General features: G+C 49.5%; 1 protein-coding gene across 1 annotated transcript in view; it reads right to left on the reverse strand.

The window, feature by feature from the left end:
- Nucleotides 1-3,251: 3,251 nt before the first annotated feature.
- Nucleotides 3,252-23,126, reverse strand: part of MAP2K6 (mitogen-activated protein kinase kinase 6) — a 38,826-nt gene continuing 18,951 nt past the window's right edge. Inside the window, exons 2-12 of the mRNA XM_059485704.1 lie at nucleotides 19,290-19,356; nucleotides 18,426-18,474; nucleotides 17,995-18,108; nucleotides 16,371-16,490; nucleotides 15,508-15,624; nucleotides 14,408-14,459; nucleotides 12,745-12,872; nucleotides 12,379-12,456; nucleotides 10,918-11,057; nucleotides 7,763-7,808; nucleotides 3,252-3,744 (exon numbers count right to left, since the gene is read on the reverse strand). Coding sequence (XP_059341687.1) covers nucleotides 3,667-3,744; nucleotides 7,763-7,808; nucleotides 10,918-11,057; nucleotides 12,379-12,456; nucleotides 12,745-12,872; nucleotides 14,408-14,459; nucleotides 15,508-15,624; nucleotides 16,371-16,490; nucleotides 17,995-18,108; nucleotides 18,426-18,474; nucleotides 19,290-19,356 — 989 coding nt within the window. The 3' untranslated portion in view covers nucleotides 3,252-3,666. The remainder of the gene's footprint in view (nucleotides 3,745-7,762; nucleotides 7,809-10,917; nucleotides 11,058-12,378; nucleotides 12,457-12,744; nucleotides 12,873-14,407; nucleotides 14,460-15,507; nucleotides 15,625-16,370; nucleotides 16,491-17,994; nucleotides 18,109-18,425; nucleotides 18,475-19,289; nucleotides 19,357-23,126) is intronic.

Consider the following 23,126-nt stretch of genomic DNA (forward strand, 5'->3'; position numbering starts at 1 on the left):
CCCTGCGCTGTGTGAACACAGAAAATCTTTGTGAAGAGCATCCCTAACCCTCCATCCCCAGGCTGTCAGGAAAGGTTTCCCAGAGCCTGTCTTGGCCAAACAAAGACCTGAGCAGCCACCAAAGGCTATTCACCTTCACAGAGGTGCCAATTAAAGAGCAGAGAGAAAATCCTGACCTATCCAGCAGCTCTGCAGGGCTCTGAGGCACACAGGAGTCCCTGGCTCTCCTCCCTGAGCTGAAGAGGAATTCCTGGCTCAGGCCAAGCTTTGTGCCCACCACAGGGATGCAGGGACAGCTCCCCTGCCCTCTCACAGCACCTCCCACCCTCACACAGCTCCACACCTACTCTGGCCTCACACAAACCACTTGAAAAGGAGCAAAGTCACGGAGAAGGAGCAGGGAAGGGAGGGATTGCTGAGTGCCCTGTTGTAATGTCATTAAACCAAGGGATTAGAGCAGAAAGCAGAGAAGCAGGGCCTGTGTGGAGGCAGGAGGAACCTTTCAGAGGGTTACAGACAACACTGCCATTAATTCTCCATTGGAAAACGCTGGTGACATTAATATCTGCTATTAATACTGAGCCCTGACAGTGTCTCATAAATTCAACCTGTCAATTGCCATGGCACTGAAATGAAGGTGCTCTGAGGTCAAGGAGATGTGGTGTCCAAATGAGACTTATATTGCAGGGGAAAAGCAGCAAAAACAATCTTGAACAAAAGCATCAGATCCATATGTAGGAAAACCAAAGGGTGGTTTTAAATGTCATGTTTTTCAAAGTGAGAATTGATGCTGGAACCAAGTCTATAAACTGGCTGGCTGGACTTTCAGCTGCAGCTGAGGACAATCAATCAAAACAGCTCTGTGACTCTGAGAAAGTGAGAGAGAGCAAAAACACACACACACACACACACACCATGGAATATGAGAGGGCAGATCACGAGCCAGGCCAGACCTCTTAAAATTACACTGAAGTAAAACATCCTCGTGTTTCACCCGCCACAAAATGTAACCTGAAAGGTTCCCCTGGGCTCAGGGTGAGACTGGAGCTTGTCCTTCCCCGAGGGCTGGGCTGAGCAAGGAGAACCTCCTCCTCCTCCTCCCCAAAGCCCCAATGACCTGGGAATGGCACCCTGATTGCTGCCAGCCCTCTGCGAGCCCCTGCTCTGCACCAGCACTGAGAAATGCCAGAAATGCTGCCCTGCCTGACAGTGCCAGCCCAGCCTGTGGTGGCAGTGGCAGTGACAGTGCCAGCCCAGCCTGTGGTGGCAGTGGCAGTGACAGTGCCAGCCTGTGGTGGCAGTGGCAGTGACAGTGCCAGCCCAGCCTGTGGTGGCAGTGGCAGTGCCAGCCCAGCCTGTGGTGGCAGTGACAGTGCCAGCTCAGCCTGTGGTGGCAGTGGCAGTGACAGTGGCAGCCCAGGCACTGGCAGTGTCACTGTGTGCCTCTCTGAAGGGTTGGCACGTCCCCAGCACTGGAGGTGCCACCACCCCACAGCTCTGCAGGGGACCTGAACGCTGCCCTGCCGGGGGATCCCTTCCCAAAATCCCCTCAGACTGTTCCAGCCTGCACCAGCAGAGAATGGAGCTGCTACCCTGGCAGAGAGGGTGAAATGACACCTGGACAGGGTCAGTGACATTCTGCACATGTTCAATGACACCTGGACAGGGTCAGTGACACCTGCACACATTTTCAGTGACACCTGAACACGGTCAGTGACATCCTGAACAGGTTCAGTGACACCTGCAGAGGTTCAGCACTGCAGAGCAGGGTTAAATGACACCTGGACAGGGTCAGTGACACCTGCACAGGTTGAGCATTGCAATGTCACTGTTCAGTGACACTGTGCACAGGTTCAATGACACCTGCACAGGTTCAGTGACACCTGCACAGGTTCAGTGACACCTGCATAGGTCCAGCACTGCAGGGCAGGGCTCCATGACACCCTGCACAGCTCCACCATTGCAGGGCAGGGTGTTTCTGCTCACACCTGGCTCCGAGGGGCTGTGCCCCAGCCAGGGTGGGGACAGAAGCGCGTGCAGGGGCTCGAGGCACTTGAGCAGCCCCCCACATGCACAGGCAGGCCCCACTGCAGGGCTGGGGAAGGAGCCAGGGCAAAGGCAGAGGGGCTCAGGCAGCTGTGGCTCAAAGCAGCGTTAACCTGGAGCCAGCACCTCACTCCAGGCTCAGCAACACCCACAGTGCCCCCTGCTCCACACAGTGACTGACCCCAGGGCAGAGGCACCTCCAGCTCCTCTCCCACCTCAGCAGCCTCCTTCTCTTGCTGCTGGGGACATTGCAGCTCGTCCCCAGCAGCAGGGAGCTCCTGGACAGGGTGGGCTGTGGAGCCCCTGCGTGGTTTCCCAGGCTGCAGCTCCCACGTGCAGCCAGGGCAGAGCCCAGAGCTGCTGTAGAGCCCAGAGCTGCTGTAGAGCCCAGCTGGGGCTGGACACAGCCCAATCCAGGTGCCAGCAGGGGCTCCTGGCAGCGCTGGCACTCCCAGACCCTGTGGGCAAGCAGGGAGGGATTGCTGCCAACGCAGTGCCAGGAGCCCTGGAAACCAGCACTGAACCCCACCATTCTTTGGGGGTGTCACACCCTGCACCCTGTGACCCTGTCCCACCCCCAGAGGACAGAGGAGCTCCCACTGAGGCCCAAAGCAGCTCATCCCCAGCCCAAGGGAGCCTCGGGCACTGCAACGCTGCTGGGCAGGCGGGCACGGACCAGGGCAGCCTCCTCCTCCTCCTCCTCCTCCTCCTCCTCCTCTTTGTGCAACTCCTCTGACAGCCTCCTTCCTTCCTCCCCTCCTCTTGTCCCAGACACTGTCCCAGGGACTCCAGAGCCCCCAGCCTGCCTCCCCAGCAGGGCAGGGCTGGGATGGGGCTGGGAGCACCAGCTGCACTCGGTGTGTGTGTCTGCAGGTGACACAGGGGACACCAGGAGGTGACACAGGGGACACCAGGGCCTTCCTCCCCGGCACAGCCCGAGCAGCTGAGCTGCAGGTCTTGCTCATCAATTCCTTTTATGATGCACATTAAATACACTCCACAACAGGGACACTTCTCCTCTGCTCTCTCCTCTCCTCAGACACCTCTCCCCCAGCAGAGCCCTACAAGTGCTGTTGCTGTGGCCTCATTTTGCATCACCATCATCACCATCATCATCATCACCACGCACTCATCCTAATATAAAACAGAAATCTATTCCATCAAGCACTTAACATAAATATTAAAATAATGGAAGGGACAAAATATAAATCTACATACAACTTCATGACTACCATAGCACCTATTACCATGACAAAGCAAATTCTGGTTCAGGGGAAAGGGAAGGGGGATGAGGAGCAAGTTAGGAAGAGGAACCTCATTAAATATGTAAATCACTCATTCAAAAAAATTTTGTTGTTGTTGTTGTTTTGTTTTGTTTTTTGTTTTAAGGTTACCAACCTTATTAAAATTCATTCCCACTAACCAGCTCGTTCTATGTCACTATGGATACCAAAAAACCCTTTCAAAAAACTCGGGCAGGGCGGGGGTTTCTCAGAATAAAACCAAACCAAAGCAAAACAAACCCACTTTCTGTTGGTGCTTCCATGACAAGTCCTGCCACGTGGCCCTCCCCTGCACCCACCAGTCCACAGAAGGGCAATTCTTCCCCAAGTCCAGTTCTCAGTCTCCCAGGATGAGCTTGACAAAAGAGGCGACGTCTGTCTCTTTGGATTCGTGCAGGGTGAAGAAAGGATGTTGCTGGGAAAGCAGAGAGAGAAAAAAAAAACAAAAAAAAAGCAAAGTTTATTATTCACCACAATGAGCATAAAAGCTTTTCAGACAATCCTCTAGACAGTGAAGCAGGTTTTGTCCTTAGCATCATAATATTGGGTATTTACAGCAAGTCAGGGAGCACGAGGGCTGCTCCATGGAATTGTGATGCCCCCCTGGATTCCCCCCAAACCTGGCTGGCAGGGCTGAGTGGGCAGCTCTGGAGGCAAAGGGAAGGCTTAGAAAACCCTCTTGATCTATCCCAAAACATCTCCCAGCCCATGGTCACCCATCCAGCTGGAGCAGGGCAAACCTTGCTGGTTTTCCCTCAGCCCTGTCTGTGTATTTTCACCCTCTGGTGACTCCTGGGCCTCATTTCCTCCCTGAGCTGCCCCTCCTCAGAGCAGGAGAGGCTCCTTCACACGGGAAAACCATCCCTGCTGGAAAACCATCCCCGCTTTTGTGTTTAACTGCTTCATCCTGACCAACATGGGGAGACAGCCTGCCAGAAAACCCTGCTGACATTTCAGCACCAATGGAAAAACACGGGTGAGGAGGAAAAACACAACCAAATCCACCCAACCCAGAGCAACAAAACCCTCTCCACCAGGAGCAGCAATTCAGTTTGGTTGGGTCAGACACACACCAAGCTGAGATCCCACCTGAAAACCCCCAAAATCCTGCTTGGCACCCACTGTCCTGGCAGATAATTGGATTTATTTGTATGGAGGGGGTCAGAGAGAACCAAAAGGCAGCCAGGGCCCTGCAGGGCTCACAGTGATCTCTGCTCTGTTCAAGGGTTTGATTTCCAACCCCTCATTTCAAATTTTTAAAGGTAATTTGGGGTTTCCAGGGTTTTTTCCAGGCTGCCCCTCAGCTCAGCTCCTGAGCATTGGCTGCTTGTTGGCAGTGGCCAGGTGGAGGGAGGAGAAGAGCAAAGAAAAGAGAATTTTCGAGGTGGGCTCGAGTGGAAAGTCACCCAGGGAATAAGATGAGGCAGCTCAGAGTGGCTGGGAAGAGATCCAAAGACACTCCAGTAAGGAAGAGGAAGCACAATTATGTGGGAAACAGGGCTGGAATGGGCTGGGGCAAAGATCCAGGCAAAACTTAAGGTCTCCCTAGGTCAGACAGTGACAGGAATTGAAATGTCCTGAGTAACTCTGAGGTGACCCCAATGCCTTGTCATTATCCCAGCAGGACACCCCTGCTTTCACACCCTGTAAGAGCCTGAATGAGGGATGTGGGACTCCAGGGGCTCTCCAAAATGCAATTTATTGTATATAAAATGCATTTTTTTCCATCCAAAATGTCACAGCAGCCCAGGGTGGTGGGTGAGAGAGCTGTGCCTACAGCTGCCTGGAGACCCTTTGGTTTTGGTTACATTGCATTCTATACTTTTCTTTTGATTACACTGCATTATAAACTTTTCTTTTGGTTACAAAAGAAAAGAAGCCATGCTTCATGGCTTTGCTTGCCTAATAATTAATTAGACACATTTTGCTTCATGTTAGCCTGGTAATGCAAACCAAAAAAAATGTCCCAAAGGTGGCAGAGTAGGTGGGATGAAACACTGCTAGGAGCAAGTATTTTTCATATCAAAGCTCAAGGGTTACAGTGCATTATAAACTTTTCTTTTCGTTACAATGCATTATAAACTTTTCTTTTGCTTACAGTGCATTTTATACTTTTCCTTAGGTTACAATGCATTCTATACTTTTCTTTGGGTTACAAATGCATTATATGCTTTTCTTTTGGTTGCATTGCATTCTATACTTTTCTTTGCTGAGCATCTTCATACAGTAGAACCAATCTATCCCTTAACTTTTATCTCTAGCCTATCACAACTACTGTAATTACCATATTCATGTTACTGTTCTCCAATCACTCAAAGTCAGTACATTACAGTTTAAGCTAGATGTTGTTTTTCAGTTTTCTTGCAGTGGAAAATTCTGAGACCTTTTTTCTACTTGCAACTTTGCTACCTTGTTTGCCTGTGCTGTCTTTGTGCTTAGTAAAAACATCTTCTTGTTTGGGGTGGGTTTATCCTTTGCTCTAAGCCATAAAAACCCTTCTAACTAACATAAAATACCCTTTGGATCCTTGGTTATCCAGTAAGACTGGCTCAGCAATTCTTCTATATCAAATCTTGCTTTCATTTCTATTCCTTCGTCAGACTCTACATTTAAAAATCTTTCTGCCAAGCACACAGATCTGTGAGACTTTCCTGTCAAACTTCCACCCTTCCCAACAACACCCACTGAGGTGACACCCAAAGCACAGCCTGGAAACACCCAAAATGTGCCAGGGGTGGCAGCAATGCCCCTGAGGCTGGCACAGAGCCCTGTGCCAGGCAGGGAGTGCAGACCACCACTCCTGCAGTAATTTCGTGCTCCACTTCACCTGGGAAAAGGGGTTTTTAAATGAAATTAAGCACCCCCTATCAGCTTTCCTGATGCTCAAGATAGCACAGAGTCACATTTTCCACGAGAAACCTCAATTCCACAGGAAAGCAAGGGAGCAGCCTTGGTCTAAATGACAACTCCAATCCAGCACCACAACTTAATGCTGTACGAGAGGAAAAAACCCCAACAGAACAGCAGCCCTCAACCACAGGACCTCACAACATCCATGTCAGCCATAAAATACCACAGCACTGAGGTACTCTGCAGGGGTGATCCAAGAACCTAATTCAATAGAAATGCACTCCCTTGCCAATGGGAATTATTGCTGCAGCAGACAGAGCTGCTCCAGTGAACCTTTCTTGATAAAAGGCCATTTGGCAAAGTTCAGACGTTTGCTTAAAATATACAGATGGATTTATTCAATGATATAGCCCCCAAAAAATAAAGTTTTTTTTTTTTTAAAAAGGCATAAATCTCAGGCTTCTCTTTGTTTGAAACCAAGCTGTGTGTCAATCACATCTATTTATAGTTTAATTGCATTACAGGGCCCAGCACCAAATGCCACGGGAATTATTCACTGCTTACAACTCAGGGTTGTGGATTTCCAGCATGACTTGCAGGTAAAAATCACCTTAAACCTGCCCCTTCTCCCCTCTGAGCAGGAGGTGTGAGGTGTGGTGGGTCTGACCCTATGGAGGGTGAATGTACATCCCAAAAATTGTGGGGTAGGGAATATGAGTGCCTAAAGAAACCCCTCAGCACTTTCCACCCTTAAATCCAGGTGATGTTGGCACTGAGACTGGACAGGGGTGGGAATGCAGGGTCAGGATCTTCAGAAATGACAAATTTAGGCACCTTCAGAAAGCTGTGAATTGTGTGAGAGTAAAAAAGGATTCAATGTCTGCAGGAGTGAAGCACCATCTTCCTGAGCTCTCCTGCTTTTTGCCAGCTTTCAGGAGCACCAGAAAGTCATGGGAGAGAGAGAGGACATGAAGCTGTGGAGCCCAAGCAGAAAAATCTGTTCTGGCCAGCCGCAGCCCAGAGCAGTGCCCTGCATTTCCCCTGTCACCAGCCTTTACTGGCATTTTCCTCCTTGGTTACTCCTCAGTTATCCCTCCCAGTAAACAGTCTCTAGGCAGCAGTTGAAATTCAATAACTGGAATTATTAGTCACAGAGTCATCCCTGTCCCCAACATCCAGGAATTATTCTGTCCAAAAATGCTCGTCTCCAAAGCACCCGGGCAGCAAAACCACTTTGGCCACTGGGTTCCTGCAGCTCTTGGGGACATCTGGGGCACACTGAGGGGTTTGAGTTGATCACACAAAGGATTTGAGCCTCACTAACTGATTTTTCACAGCCTCATTCTTGTCCATGACCCGCTTTAACATGACTTTTCTCCCTTGATTTCCACAAAAGGTGGAAAAGCACCTGGCTGAGATTTCAAAGAGCATCTCTGCTTTGCAGACACCCTCCCAGCGTCACAATTCTCCCATCTGGTATGAAAAAAGAGATGCAAAGCAGCCCCAAACCCCATCACTGTTGGAATCTCTGCCTTCAGCACCTCCTGTGACTCTTTCCACGCTGCTTGATGTGTGACACTCACCATAAGCTCTGGGTATGTTGGCCGTTCTTTGGAATTCTTCTTCAAGCTTTAATTGGGGGTAAAAGAAAAAAGAAAAAAATAGAATTGATGTTCTGTCTGCAATAAAATAACACCATGACCACATTAAGGTTTAAAGACTCTGCAGAGCAAGCTCAGCTACTTCTCCATGCTGAGGAAACCGTTTAGGTGTTGAGGACAGGGACAAGAGCTCAAGGTGCACCGAGAGACCTGGAGCCACCAAAATCACCACTCAAAACACTGATTTATGCTGGCACAACTGGGAGTTTGGGTGCTCTCCAGCAGGCCAGCGGCTCAGGGAAGGATTCAGGCTCTGAGCTGTGCCTGGGAGCAGTGACTGAGTGGCTGCAGAGCACGTGCCCAGCTGTTTATCACTGTGCTGTTATCATCAGGGAATTCTTCTATGGGACATCCTTTTTTTCTCCTCTCCTGCAACAAAATAAGGTTTAAAGACTCTGCAGAGTAAGTTCAGCCCCTCCTCCAAGCTGAGGAAAAATTTAAGTGTTGAGGACAGGGAAGGGACAGTGCTGGGTGCAAGAGCTCAGCATCCACTGAGACACCTGGAGCCATCAAAACCACCACAAAAACACTGCCTCTTGCTGGCACAACTGGGAGTTTGGGTGCTCTCCACAGGCCAGTGACTCAGGGAGGGATTCAGCCACTGAGTTGTGCCTGGGAGCAGTGACTGAGTGGCTGCAGAGCACGTGCCCAGCTGTTTGTTTATCACCACGCTGTTATCAGCGGGGACGCTTCCATGGGACATCCTTTTCTTCTCCTCTCCTACAACAGATGGCCCTGGAGGGTTGTAGCTGGAAGTTATTTTGGTTTCCCTCCAGCAGAAAATAGCTTTTTAAAAGACAGGACGTAATCTCTACTCACTTCCTGGCAGTGTATTTAGGGGAAAGAAACTTGGAGCAACTTGAAAAGATCTTCGCACACGTACGCGGCGGTGGCGGGGAAAAGGTGTCACACTGAGCAAAACAAAAGTGAGAACCTCTGCTAGGATTTGCTGGGGCCCAGAGGAAGCAGAGGACACACACTGAATAGATATTTCCTGCTTGCTGTGTGTAGAGGGCTCGTGTTTAGTGTCATGTTGTGAATGAACAGAGGAACCCGGGGCCCGTACGTGCCAATATCGCCGGCCCGAAGGTTCGGGATGTGTCACATCCTCCCAGCCAAGACAAGGTGAATTTGAAGGTTAGCTTCGTCCAGATTTGGTGCAATTCTCTTAATTTAGACCCTCCACAAAACCAATTCATGCCCAGGTTACTAACAGCAGGAAATCTGGTGATAAGTTACTGAAATCAATGTGAATTTTCAGGAATGAAAAGTTATATTGGGATGTGATCCTGACTCAGATATCCCAGGGAACTTCCTGCAGTGCCTACAGCTGATCAGACTTCAGGCAGCAGATGGACAGACACAGTCCTAAACCAGGCTTGATACAGAGTGGCTGTGACCTGGTTTGGTGTCAGAAGGAATTCCCAGACCCCGATAACACAAAACTGGTGCAGAGTTCACCATTCCAAGTCCTTTGCACAAAACTGGTGCAAAGTTCACCATTCCAAGTCCAGGCCACTCTCCTGGCAGTCAGGGATCTCCAGTGACCCTGAAGGACAGGATTTGCCAAGACAGGAATCACCAGAGTGGCTGTGGATGTAAATCCCAAAGCAGCCACAGCCTGAACTGCAGGACACAGAGCTTGGAAAAGCAAATCCCCAGAGAGGAGCAGCCTGGCTGGCACAAGCAGGGAAGCAGCAGAGCCAGCAGCACTGTTGGAGGAACAGCAGCTGCTCCAAATCCTCAGCATGGGCTTGGCAAGAACGGGGGGCACCTTGTGGGAGGATTTTCCAAGGCAGCTCCCCCAGAGCCAGGGCACAGCGGGCATGGCAGGGATTCCCCAGCGTGGTGTCACAGACATCTTTCATGGAAAATCCTTTCCTTAGGGTTTTTCCTCCTGAGAAGCTGAAAGGCCTCAGGAACAAAATGTAAACATTGATTATCTGCTGCTGTGGAATGCAACAGGTGCATCTGGGATTGGTCTCATGTGGTTGTTTGTAATTATTGGCCAATCACAGTCAGCTGGCTCAGACAGAGAGTCTGAGTCACAAACCTTTGTTATCATTCCTTTCTATTCTATTCTTAGCCAGCCTTCTGATGAAATCCTTTCTTCTATTCTTTTAGTATAGTTTTAATGTAATATATACCATAAAATAATAAATCAAGCTTTCTGAAACATGGAGTCAGATCCTCATCTCTTCCCTCACCCTCAGACCCCTGTGAACGCTGTCACAGCGTGGGGCAGGAGCTGAGCAGCTGGACCCAGGGACATGAACACAGGCTGGAACAGGACTCTGAGGAATCCCAACGTGGGTACTGAGAGTCCCCAGGCAGCAGCAGCAGCTGACAGCTCCCTTCTGGGGCACAGCACAGCCCTGCTGCTGGCAGCTCAGGACAGTCTCACATTTCTGTTTGTCTATCTGCCACCCTTTGCGCCAGCCTGGCAGTGGGTGGGTGGCACTGCAGGGCCTGCCTGGAACACCCAGCCCAGGGCAGGGGCTGCTTGAGCCCCCTGTGCAGCGCTGCTCCAGCCCTGTCCTGCAGCACAGCAAACCCTCCTGCTGCTGCCAGGGCAGGGGAAAGCACAGCAGCAGCCCCAGGGCCCCAGGAGAGGGACAGAGACCAGGCAGAGGGGCCAGCATGGGGCAAAACCTGCCCTCAGAGCTGTGTCCCCTGCAGGAACACAGTTTGGGGACATTGGGATGGGGCTGTGCTCAGTTTGGGGACATTGGGATGGGGCTGTGTGTGCCACACTGTGTTAATTGGGGTTGGGCTGTGTGTGGCACAGTTTGGGGTCACTGGGCTGTGTGTGGCACCCTGTGCTGCTGGCATGGGGGCAATCAGAGCCAGGAGCCTCCTAAACCCACTGTGCCCCCTCCCAAACCCCCTGCGTCCCTCTTAAACCCCTGTGACCCCTCCCAAACCCCCTGTGTCCCCCCTGCCCCTCAGACAGACCCCCCAGCCCTGCTGTGTGCCAGGCATGAGGGCACAGGGAAGGTTCTGCCCAGAACAGCTCAGAGCTGCCTGTGAGGGTGAGCAGGGCCAGGGAAAGAGAGGGAGAAGAGGGGAACTTTTACCATTGCGAGGTAAAATCGACGAACTCTGCTGAGAACCTCTCTGCTGGGAGCTGTGGGGAGGGCTCCTCCACCACCTGCTTCAGCTGCTGGAACGGGGTGCCCCAGGAGTCGTAGGGGAAGCGCAGGATGGCCAGCTCGATCTGCAGCACAGAGGGGGCTCAGGAGGGGACAAAGCCCACAGCCATCCAGCCCAGGGGTTTGGGACGGCCCCATCAGCAGGGGACACACCCCACAGCCGCCCACTCCACGGGTTTGGGATGACTCTGATAGGAAGGGGGACACCCCACAGCCACCCACCCACCCCATGGCTTTGGGATGGCCCCATGTCCACCCTGAGTGTGGTTTTGTGGCTCCACACAAATGGGGATGTTCAGCCTGGCGATTCTAGACCCCCTCTCTTGCAATGCCCAAATGGGGATTCCAGAATAGAGGGAGAGGGATTTTTTACATGGGCAGACAGTGATGGAGCAAGGGCGATTGGTTTGGAACTAAAGAAGAGGAGAGACATAGATCAGATATTAGGAGGGAATCGTTCCCTGTGAGGGTGGTGAGGCACAGGGGGCACAGAGCAGCTGTGGCTGCCCCTGGATCCCTGGAAGTGTCCAAGGCCAGGCTGGACAGGGTTGGAGCAGCCTGGGGTGCCAGAAGGTGTTCCTGCCCATGGCAGGGATTGGAATGGGAAGATTTTTAAGGCCCTTTCCAACCCAAACCATTGTGGGATTCCATGATTTCCTCACCACAGCACATTGCTATCCCCCCCCAGCAAACAGGAGAGGCAGGAGGAGCCCAGGCAGCTCCACAGGCCACCCTGTCACCCCTGCCACAATCCCAGGGAAAAACCAGCCCACCCTGCAGAGGGTAAATCTGGGAGCAGATGGATTCCCCAAACACTGCCTGGGATCCCCCCCTGTCCCTGCTGTCCCGAGGGGGCCTCTGTGGGTGGCTGAGTGCAGGGAGGGCTCTCAGCGCTGGCAGTGCAGGCCGGGCACTCCACCATCCTGCCTTAGCCCATGCTGCCATCTCCCGGCAGCTCCAACCTGCACAGCAGCCACAGCCGACACAGCGGCTCCTCCTCCCTCCCTCCCTCCCTTCCACCCCGGGGCACCTGCCTGAGCTCCTCCCCTGCCCACCCTGTGCCAGCAGTGCCGCTGTGGGGAGGAGAATGAACCCATGAGCCACACCGAGCACTCCTGGTGGCCCTGGCAGCTACAGGTGACCCAACCATGGTGATCCCCTGGTGACACCCCTCCCCAGGTGACCCCGAGGTGACCCTGCCATGGTGACGCCCAGGTGACCTTTCCGTGGTGATCCCCCCAGGTGACAGCCCTGGCAGCCCTCAGGTGATACCACCATGGTTATCCCCAGGTGACCCTGCCACGGTGATCCCCAGGTGACTCTGGTGACCCCCAGGTGACCCTGCCATGGTGATGGCAGCCCCAGGTGACCCCCAGGTGGCCGTACCATGGTGATGCCCAGGCTCCAGATGTCAGATTTGACGCTGTATCCCTTCTGGTTCAGCTCGGGGTTGATTCTCTCCGGCTGCCAACAGACACAAAGGGGGGTGAGGAGCAGCAGGGGTGTCCCCAGTGCCCTGCCCATGCCCAGGTGAGCAGGGGATGCCCTCAGTGCCCTGCCCGTGCCCAGGGAGGGTCTCTCAGGGTGCCAGCAGCCCCCTTAGTAGCCCACACAGCCCATGAGCTGTGCACATGGAGTCAGATCCACCATTCCTCCCTGCCATGAGGGTCTCTGAAAACACAACAGGCTCCCCAAAGGAATCTCCAGGGCAGGAGCTGCTGCTCCTTCCCCCCAGGCTCCTGCTGCACTTACAGCCATGTAGGGTTTGCATCCTGCATCCATGGTTTTAGCCACAGAGTCAACCAGGTACCCGCTGATGCCAAAGTCACACATTTTCACCTGCCCCTGCGTATTGATCAACACGTTAGAGGGCTTTACATCTGCAAGAAGGAACACAGAGCACAGTCACCGTCACCTGGGCGTGCTGGGCCAAGGCACAAGGAACACAGAGCAGCCAAGAGGCACAGGGCAGAAACTCTGCCCCAGCCACAGGAGGAACAGAGCCAGTGCCACTGCCTGCTCCAGCTGAACCCTGCTGCTGCCCAGGCACTCACACACTCCTTCCTCCTCAGGACAAACTGAAAATTACCCTTAAAAATAAAAGTGTCAAACAGCAACTGCAGGTTTGGTTCTGAGTGTGTTCAAGGCAGCTTTGAAACCCTCTAGAAGAGTGTAAGGAGGGGATTTGTGATTTGGTTTGAGGCTGGTTTAGGTGTCAGACTGCTCTGCTGCACTCAGGGAAGCTCAGGAAAGGGGTGAGGATGGGAGGATGAGGCTGGAAGGGAGATCCCTTGTGGAGTTTTATATATAAAACTTACACACTCTATATATATAAAACTTTATATATATTGCTGTATTCTAAAAGCTTAAACTCTAAGTTTCTATTGGAAATCAAACACCCTCTGAAGATTCTTTGCTTCTTTTAATCCCAAGGTTGAGATTAAATGTCCTAGAGGGTATTTCTTGTTTATCAGACGTTTATCAGTTCTTATCTATGTCGCAGTCTCACAAACCCTGAGTTCTACAGCACTTCACTCTAAAAAACTAAAAACGGAGCCCCATCTCTCTCTACAAGGCTTTTTAAGGATAAACTGTCCAATTAAGAAATGACACCTCAATTATTTTTACTTTTAACCCAATAACCAACCACCGCTGGCCTGCAATGGGGACCTTTTTATCCAATTACACAAAACCACCCAAACCCATGGAGAAGAAGAAGAAGAAGAAGAAGAAGAAGAAGAAGAAGAAGAAGAAGAAGAAGAAGAAGAAGAAGAAGAAGAAGAAGAAGAAGAAGAAGAAGAAGGAGGAGGAGAAGAAGGAGGAGAAGAAGGAGGAGAAGAAGAAGGAGCAGCCTCCACCCCAAAACCTCCATCTTCCTTTATATATATTACTATATTCTAAAAGCTTAAACTCTTAATTTTCCACCCTGTGATGGAAATTCTATTCAAACTCCACACCCACAATCCCAGTGCTATAATTTAATTTTGGAAGCTTCTCCAGGGCCTCAGGTCAGTGCAGTTTTCTCTTGGGGGTCAGTGCCTGGCAGCACAGAAAATCTGAAACTCTCATCATCCACCAGGGCTCCAACATCCCCTCCCACTGCACATGAGCACAGAGCCATGGAGCTGGGGGACAAACCTGGGCACAGCCTGCCCCAAAGTCAGGGAAAAAGGCTGAATTTCACCCAGGTGATGAAGCACACCATGGGTTTAGGGTTTAGGGAAACAGCTCTTCCTCCTCCTCCTCTTCAGGAGCAGCAGGCAGATTTTAAGGAGCAAACAGCAGCCATTCCTCTGCCTGGGTTTTGCTGAAGTCAGGAGATGCTGGGGAGCATTTCTGCTGTCAAAAGCTCACTCTGTCTGGGGTGTTTTGGGAGCCCAGGCTGGGAGCAGGGCAGGGTGTGCCTGGCACTCACCTCGGTGGATCACAGAGAGCTTGCTGTGGAGATGTTCTAGTGCTTTTACAATCTGCAACAACAAACCCAGAGTCAGTCACAGCCGGCAGCACCACGAGGAGGAGGAAATGACACCTGGCTTCACCCCCAGACCTGCCAGGAGGGCAGGAAAACCAAATTCCCCATGAGTCCTGCATCCTGCCAGCAGCCTGAGGGTTCGGGGGCTACCCAGGGATCTTCCTGGGGGCCCCAGGACCCTGATGAGAAGGGAAGGGAGCTGCAGGAGCTTCCCCAAACCTCACACTGGTCCAGCTCTCCATCATGTGTGGATGGGCACATTCAGAGCTGCAGGACCCTCCCCACACCTCATACTGGGCACATTTATGGCTTATAAACCATCCAGGAGCTTCAGGAGCTTCCCCAAACCTCAGACTGGGCCAGCTCTCCATCATGTGTGTGGATGAGTACATTTATGGCTTATAAACCTCCATCATGTGTGTGGGTGGGCACATTCATAGATTATAAACCATAAAGGAGCTGCAGGAGCCTCCCCAAACCTCACACTGTGCCAGCTCTCCATCATGTGTGTGGATGGGCACATTTATGGCTTAAAATCCATAAAGGAGCTGCAGGAGCCTCCCCACACCTCACACTGGGCACATTTATGGCTTATGAACCATACAGGAGCTTCAGGAGCCTCCCCAAACCTCACACTGGTCCAGCTCTCCATTATTTGTGTGGATGGGCACATTTATGGATTATAAACCATAAAGGAGCTGCAGGAGCCTCCCCAAACCTCACGCTGGCACAGTTCTCCATCATGTGCATGGATGGGCACATTTATGGATTATAAACCTCCACCATGTGTGTGGGTGGGCACATTCATGGATTATAATCCATAAAGGAGCTGCAAGAGCTTCCCCAAACTCCCACTGGTCCAGCTCTCCATGATGTGCATGGATGGGCACATTTATGGCTTATAAATAACATCAGACCAGGCATGGGAATGGCCACATGGGCTGGCACATGGACCAGCCTCCTCCTGGTGCCCACAGAGCCAGGGAGGGCCTGGCTGAGAAGAGAAACCCTTTCCCTGCCCTCCTCCCCCTGCTGCCACTCACAGAGACGGCGATTTTCCCCAGGATGTCCTCGGGGATCGTCAGGCCTTTGTCAATGACGTGTTTGTAGAATTTGTCCAGTGAGGTATCCATCAGCTCCATGCAAATCCACACATCTCCCTGGAGAGCGAAGCAAGCAGACACCCAGAGATTTCAACAAAACATCTTTCCTTTCCCTTTCCTTTCCCTTTCCTTTCCTTGAAATTTCCCTTTCCTTGAAATTCCCTTGAAATTTCCTTTCCTTTTCTTTCCTTTCCTTGACATTTCCTTGAAATTTCCTTTCATTTCCTTGAAATTTCCTATCCTTGAAATTCCCTTGAAATTTCCTTTCCTTTCCTTGAAATGTCCTTGAAATTTCCTTTCCTTTCCTTGGAATTTCCTTTCCTTCCCTTGAAATTTCCTTGAAATTTCCTTGCCTTGAAATTCCCTTCCCCTTCCCTTCCCCCTTTCCCCTTCCCTTTTTTTGTTTTTTTTTTTTAAACCCATTGAAAGCTGTCCTGGACTTTCTTTTCCCCTGCTCTGGAATTCATTGCTGTGCACATTCCCTACCATTTAGGGCATCCCCTTCCCAAAGCAGAACCACGGTGATTTAGGAGCCCAGAGAATTATCAGGAACTGAGGCTCCCAATGCCCAGCCAGGGAAAGTTCAGCTCTGCAGAGCTGTGCTTCAAGCTCTTGCATAAATCCTCCTTTTCAGAGCTTTCCACGTGGATGAAACCAAGCCAGGGCAATTTTAACACGATGGGACCAGGCTGTCCCACAGGCACAGTGAGTGACAGGACTAAAACCTCCACGTCCAGGTGCAGATTAAACCCCTGGCACCTGCAGAAGTACAGGAATGGGAACTGAGCCCCAGGAAGCCTCACCTCTCTGAAGAGTGCCCCGTAGAAGGTGACAGTGAAGGGACAATCCACTGTCCTCATGGAGATGTCCAGGTCCATCAGCAGCCTCTTCTGCTCCTGGCTGTTCACCGTGGCTCGGATCCTCTGCAGGACACGGCGGCTCAGGGGCTGCCCCAGGGCCTTGGGCACACCTGGAGCCCCCCAGCACCCCTCGTGCCACCCCTCTGTCACCCCTTTGTCACAGGCACGTCCCCAGCCCAGCGCCCACGGGGTGTTCACAAGGATGTTTATGGTTTTGACCTGTCACGTTCACATTTTCTGAAAAATCCCTTCGCCCAGGATTCTTCTCCTGGGAAGCTGAGAAGCCCCAGAGAAAAAGGAGAACAATTCTTTTCAATCTCATTTGCTTCTCCCGTGTTTTGCTCCTTTGGAATGTGTTTGGAGATTGTTTACCCACACGTGATTGTTTCAGGGGTTTTTGGTGTGAATTATTTTGACTCTTTGGCCAATCAGGGCCAAGCTGTATCAGGACTCTGGAAAGAGTCACAAGTCTTCATTATTATCTTTTTCGCCTTCTGTAGGTATCCTTTCTGTATTCTTTAGTATAGTTTAGTATACTATTCTTTAATATAATAGAGTATAATAAAATAATAAATTATCCTTCTGAGAACATAAAGTCAGATTCATCATTCCTTCCTGCCACGAGGGTCCCTGCAAATACAATATTGACCCAATCCTTCAATATTTTGTCTTATGGACTCATGCTGCAGTGTGAGCTTTCTTAGCCAATCATGTTATGACACACAAACCTACAGTGCTGCATTCTGAATTCCTTATTCACCTTTGTAGCTATTTTTATTTTTTTCCATATCTAGGATGGTGGGGATGGATGGAGATGAGAGATCTCTGCAGCCAGGTCATGGAACTTGGGGTTTATTGCAAAGGGTCCTGCAGGGAGCTGCCAGCACAGCTCAGAGCAGTAAAGAGAGAGGGAGAGAGAGGTAAAGAGAGTGGTAAAGAGGATGAGAGAGCGAGGTTCCCGTTACAATACAATAAATCTTCTTCTGGTTGTGGAACTTGGAGTTTATTGCAATGGGCCAAGTGCAGGGCCCTGCTGGGAGCTGCCAGCCACAGCTCAGAGCAGTAAAGAGAGAAGAGAGGGGGAGAGAGGATGAGAGAGACAGGATGAGAGGGTAAGAGAGTGAGGTTCCTGTTATAATAAAATAAATCTTCTTCTGTGCTGAATATTTTAATTCTCACTAACCAATCTAGTACAAGATACAAATCCTACAGCATTTACATACAGCCTATAAGAATCATTACATTACCACACTGTGTTACATTTTAAACCCTAAAAACTCCTCTTTGGGCCCCTTCTGCCAAGCTGTAGGGTCTGCTCTGAGCCTTGGGCCTGTCTGCAAGCAGAGGGTGTTGTTCCATCAAAAGGGGATCACCTTCAGCTGGCCACACCATTGCTTTCCAGTTGTTCAGTAACTGAGGGATCTCAAAGCTTGCTTTCATTTCAATCTCACTTATAATTCCTATATTCTCAAAATCTTCTGCCAGGCAATCATATTGCTAAGGCTTTCCTGTTTCATCTCCCCCATCACCCCAGCCCCCAGAGGGTCAGATCCCCCAGCTCTGGTACCTTCACTGCCATGATCTGCCCGCTGGGCATGTGCCGCATCTTCTCCACCACGCCGTACGCGCCCCGGCCCAGCTCCGAGATGGGCTCCAGGTCATCGGCCTTCACCTCAAAGTTCTGGGGGACAAATAAAAATATAAATATTTATATATAGATTATATGTTAAAATATATAAATTATGTTAATTATATATAAATAATATATATAATACATTTAAATATATATTCATATATTTATAAATATATATATTTATAAATAATATGTTTATATATAAATTATATATACATAAAATATTTTATATTTTTAAATATAAATATATGTTAAAATATATAAATTATAATGTCAATTTCTGCCCTTTCAAGGGGGTTGAAGTGAAGCAATCCCACAAGCAGCCAGCCCAGGATGGTCTCTGGTGCCAGAGGTCTCACTCTTACCTCCTCACCAATAGAGATGCAGGCTTTGGAGTCCAGATCTCTGGGCGGCCTGCACAAAAATAAAATGGAAAATATTTGAAATATTCCCCACAAAAATCAATTTTCCCTCAGTGACTAAATCCAGCCCCCAAACCATCCCCTCACACCTTCCCTGGCTATGCAGGATCAACAGATTCACAAAGTCACCCCAAAAAAAGGAAAAAAAGTAAACGGAGCTGGCATTTCTCACCCCCAGCCTGGCCCTGCAGGCTCCCACAGGGATTCGCTGTGAAATCAAGGCAAGCACCAAATCCCTGCCAGCTTTAGGAAAAGTGCATTGCGTGGGCAGGAGCATCCAAAGGTGCTGGAACCCCTCACCTCAGTCCCACAGCACAGGCTGACCGGCTGAAAACACCCAAACCACACAAGTCAAGCAGGCTGGGGATGCACCAAGGGCCCTAAAACCAGAGGGATTCCCACTGCAAGGGTTTAGGAGTTTCATGCCTCGACCAAACGCCTGCTGCTCAAACTGCTGCCAAAGTGCCACACCAGTAAAAACTGGGGGCCCGTTCTGGTTTTTAACTTTTTTCTTTTTTTAACTTTTTCTTCTGCTCTTTATCTTTTTATCTTTTACTGCCTCATCCAGCAGCACAAGAGACTGAATAATGCGGCTGAGATCTGGGAAATGCAAGGGCTGAGAAATTATCAGACAACACCAGAACGGTTTGGGTTGGAAGGGACCTTAAATATCATTTAATTCCACTCCCTGCCGTGGGTAGGGACAACTTCCACTGTCCCAGGGTGCTCCAAGCTCCATCCAAGTGCTGGAGGGCAGCCGGGCTTTGTGGTTTGCTTTTCATTCTGCCCCAGTGCTTGCAGACTTACGTGGAGCTCGTCTGTGGTTGCTCAAATGCTTCTTTAGGAATTTTCAGCCCAGGGTTTCTCTTCTTGCCTGCAAAACAAGAAAGAGGCAGAGTTAAAGAAAGGCACTTTCTGGTGGTTGTTGTTGTTCGGTGCGATTTGTTTGGGGTTAATTTGTGAAACACAGCTTGTCTGTATTTGCTGAGCTCATTTAAGAGAAATGCCCGGCCAGGCTGGTGGGGCAGACTCAGGGCACAGAGTTCAAACATAAAGTGCCTTTGTTCAGCAGGGTTTCATTAAAACCTGTGAGCCCTGCCTGCCAACATGCCCCAGAAACCAGGCAAGAGCTCTGGCAAAGGCAGGCCAGGAGAACATGCAAAGGGAAAGGTATTTCTGCTCCTGCCCACATAGGAACCCTTCAAACACTTCTCAGATTTTAAAACCATTCCAGATACAGAACTTCAAACCCTGGCAGGATGGAACATCTCCTGAAAACTGCACCTGAAAGTGCAGATTGTGATTCTGTTTAACTGCACCTTTCATCTCCTGGTCACTACAGTTATGCAAACCCAGCAAAAATAAAGCAGAATTCGAGTTTGGAGGCTTCAAAGCCATTTGCTTCTATTCACACTGACCAGCCAAGCTTTGCTGAGCTGAGAAACACAAGAAGCTTTTTATGACTGCACAGATCCAGCCCCTGGGAGAAAACAACCTGGACACATCACCCATGGCACCAAACCCCAAGGGAAACATCTGCCTGCTTGCCTGGGTAATAAAATCCCCCCAAAAGGCACAAGCATCTAATTGAGGCCTTCAGCATTTTTAATCTGACATTTTCTATTAATTACTCTGTTTTTTAATACAGGAGCTTTACTCTCGTTTCCCAACTCTCTCTCTCAAACTTCACCTCTACTTTGGTCCATTCCCCCCAAAAAAGGCACAAGAATCTAACTGAGGTATTCAGCGTTATTAATCTGACATTTTCTATTAATTACTACAGGAGTTCTATTTTTTACTACAGGAGTTTTAGTCTCTGTTCCCAACTCTCTCAAACTTCACCTATAATTTGGTCCACCCATACACTTCACCTCTAATTTGGTCCATTCCCCCCAAAAAAAGCACAAGCATCTAATTGAGGTATTCAGCATTTTCAATCTAACAATTTCTATGAATTACTCTTTTTTTTAAAGCAGGATTTTCACTCTCTGTTCCCAACCCTCTCTCTCAAACTTCACCTATAACCTGGTCCATCCTCCCCCCAAAAAAGGAACAATTTATTGAGTTATTCAGCATTTTTAATCTAACAATTTCTATCTTTTTTTTTTAAGCAGGATTTTTACTCTGTTCCCAACCCTCTCTCTCAAGCCTCACTTATACATGTCTGAATTTGTTTTTCCTTTTGACACATCAATAGATGCCTGTGCATCCCAGTGCCAGAGGGGATCAAAGGGCAGCACCCAGGATAGAAAATGACCTGTAGGAATCAATTAATCAATTTGGATTAGCATATTTTTTAGAGTTTTAGTTTTTGGGTTGTTTTGTTGCTGTTGTTGTTGTTGTTGGGGATTTTTTGTTTTGATTTTGCTTGGGTTTTTTCAAAGATTTTTTTTTTTTTGTTTGGGTTTGGAGTTTTGGTGGAGGTTTTTTTTTCCCAATTTTAGTGGGGTTTTGGTGGTTTTTTAGTATTTTTCTTTCTTCATCTGCTCCAAAAGATGGACAAAATTTGACAAAGTCACTCCAGGATGGGCAGGCTGCAAGAACCCAGCTGACACCTTATGGAAACAGCATTTATTGGAAACCCCTGTGCACACACACTGATTAGAAATCAACAGAGCTGTGAATGCACAGAAGGAAAAAAAATGTGGAAAAAACCCCCAATTCTCTGCTCCCAGAGAAAACTCCCAACTCACACGGGAAAAGCAAAATAAAAGCAGCAAGGTCATGGAGAGCACAAAGAACAGCTCTGAGCTTTCCCAAAGAGTAAAAGCTGGTGTGCAAGGAAGCAAAAACAATTCCAAAAACCAGCAAATTTTTATTCTGTTGAGTTTTCCATTCAGGATGAATGGGACTCTTTGGAATGGGACTCTTTGGGTGGAAAATTTGGGATTTTTTGCCCTTCTTGGGTTGTGCTGGAATTTCGGGGAGCCACGTTGATTTCTAGAGTTCTCTGGTGCTGGCTGCTCCTGTTTCCCTCTCCTGCCCAAGCTGTGCCAGGGGCACCTCAGATCTGTGGGATGTTCAATGGGAGAGCTGTTCTGGATGCTGGCACCTCATCCTAAAAAAGCAATCTCAAAAACACAGGTCTGGCAGTGCAGGAAAACAAAATCCCTGCTCCTCTGGCATTTCCAAGCTGCCACCTCCCTGCATCCGCAAGGAAACGAGACAGGCACAGGAAAAACATCTTCAAACTGATTTTGCATGTGGAAAAGAGACACAAAATCCACCAAATTGCCTATAGAAGAGCTAACTGCTCCTTTTAGGGCTGAACTGTCCCTGTGAACACTCAACAGCTCCTCCTGGCAAACCCCAAGGATTCACTCTGGCACGACCGAAATCCAACAAGAAACAGGCACAAATTTGCTCTGTTATTCCCTTTTTTCCATTTTATCCCTCAAGGCTTTGCTTGCACCACCCCATGTGCTGTCCCCAGGCTGCTGTGGGAGGGTGAAGATGAACCCACTGGAAATTTTGATTTGAACTGGACCCAGAACAGGTTGTGCACTGTTGAGTCTTATCTTGGTTCACGAGTGGTGTCAGCAGAACCAGGGAGCAAAAAGCCAAACCCAAATAAACACTAAAAGCCTTTCCTCCTAGGGAAATAAAATCTGCATTTTGGGGAGTTTATTTTCCTTGTCTCGTCTTCACAGAACACAATATTTTGAAACTTTGCCATTTTTTTGAAGCACAATCTGTCCGTGCCTCGCAGCTGCCAAGGCAGGATTGAACATTCCTTGGGGTTTTCTTTTCAAGAAAAAGGAAAGCAACAACAGTAGCTTGAACAAGACATGGATTTCATGATGGCACCAAGAGGAGGGATGGGAAATGGGAATTGCCATGGGCAGGATTTGCACCTGCAGCAGCCAGAGGTGTGTGGATGGTGAGGCTGTGCTGACTTTATGGTTATTTAATGAATCCTGGGCTGAAATCAGGCGATTTCATGGCTTTTAACTGCTCCTTTTGTTCCAACATGCAAAGCACTCATCCCTCCAAGCCTCTGGGGCCAAGGTGTGTGAGTGGTTTGCAGGAAGCCCCAGCAATCCTGAGCATGGCACTGCTTTAAACCCAAAACAAGCAGCAGAACCATCCCAGCAGGAGCCAGGATCCCCCTTCATTCACAATTCAACACCCAGCTCACACCACTGACTTTTTCCCCCAACACAAACACACTTAAAAGGCTTTTTATTAAAAGGAAAAGAATATTTGGAAGTCTCAAGATCAGTTCTGTTCAATAGGAACTGCCAAGCAAGCGTCTCTCTGTCAAAATAAAATCTCCCAGTTTGCCAGAGCACACTCAGCTTGGGGAGCACTAAAATCATCTGCACAGGAGCTCCAAAGGTGGGGGCAGCTCAATAACCCACAAAATGGGATGGTACCTGTTCCATGCAGCAGCAAACCAGTATTTTCCACTCTGTTTTTGTGAATCATGACTATTTTTAGCTTTGTTTCCTGGACAAAACCGCCGTGTGTGTGTTTATCTGCGCTGCCTGTGGCCCCTCTCAGCCCCATCTGACACAGAAACTGAGCTTTTGGAGATTGCAAATCTGGGAAAAGCAGATTCAATAACAGAGCCAGGGACTGGAAGACAAAATCCACCCATGGCAGGCACCAGGGATCCACACAGGTGCTTCAAACACTGAAATA

This window comes from Ammospiza nelsoni, chromosome 19 (assembly GCF_027579445.1).
Source record: "Ammospiza nelsoni isolate bAmmNel1 chromosome 19, bAmmNel1.pri, whole genome shotgun sequence".
NCBI lineage: Eukaryota > Metazoa > Chordata > Aves > Passeriformes > Passerellidae > Ammospiza > Ammospiza nelsoni.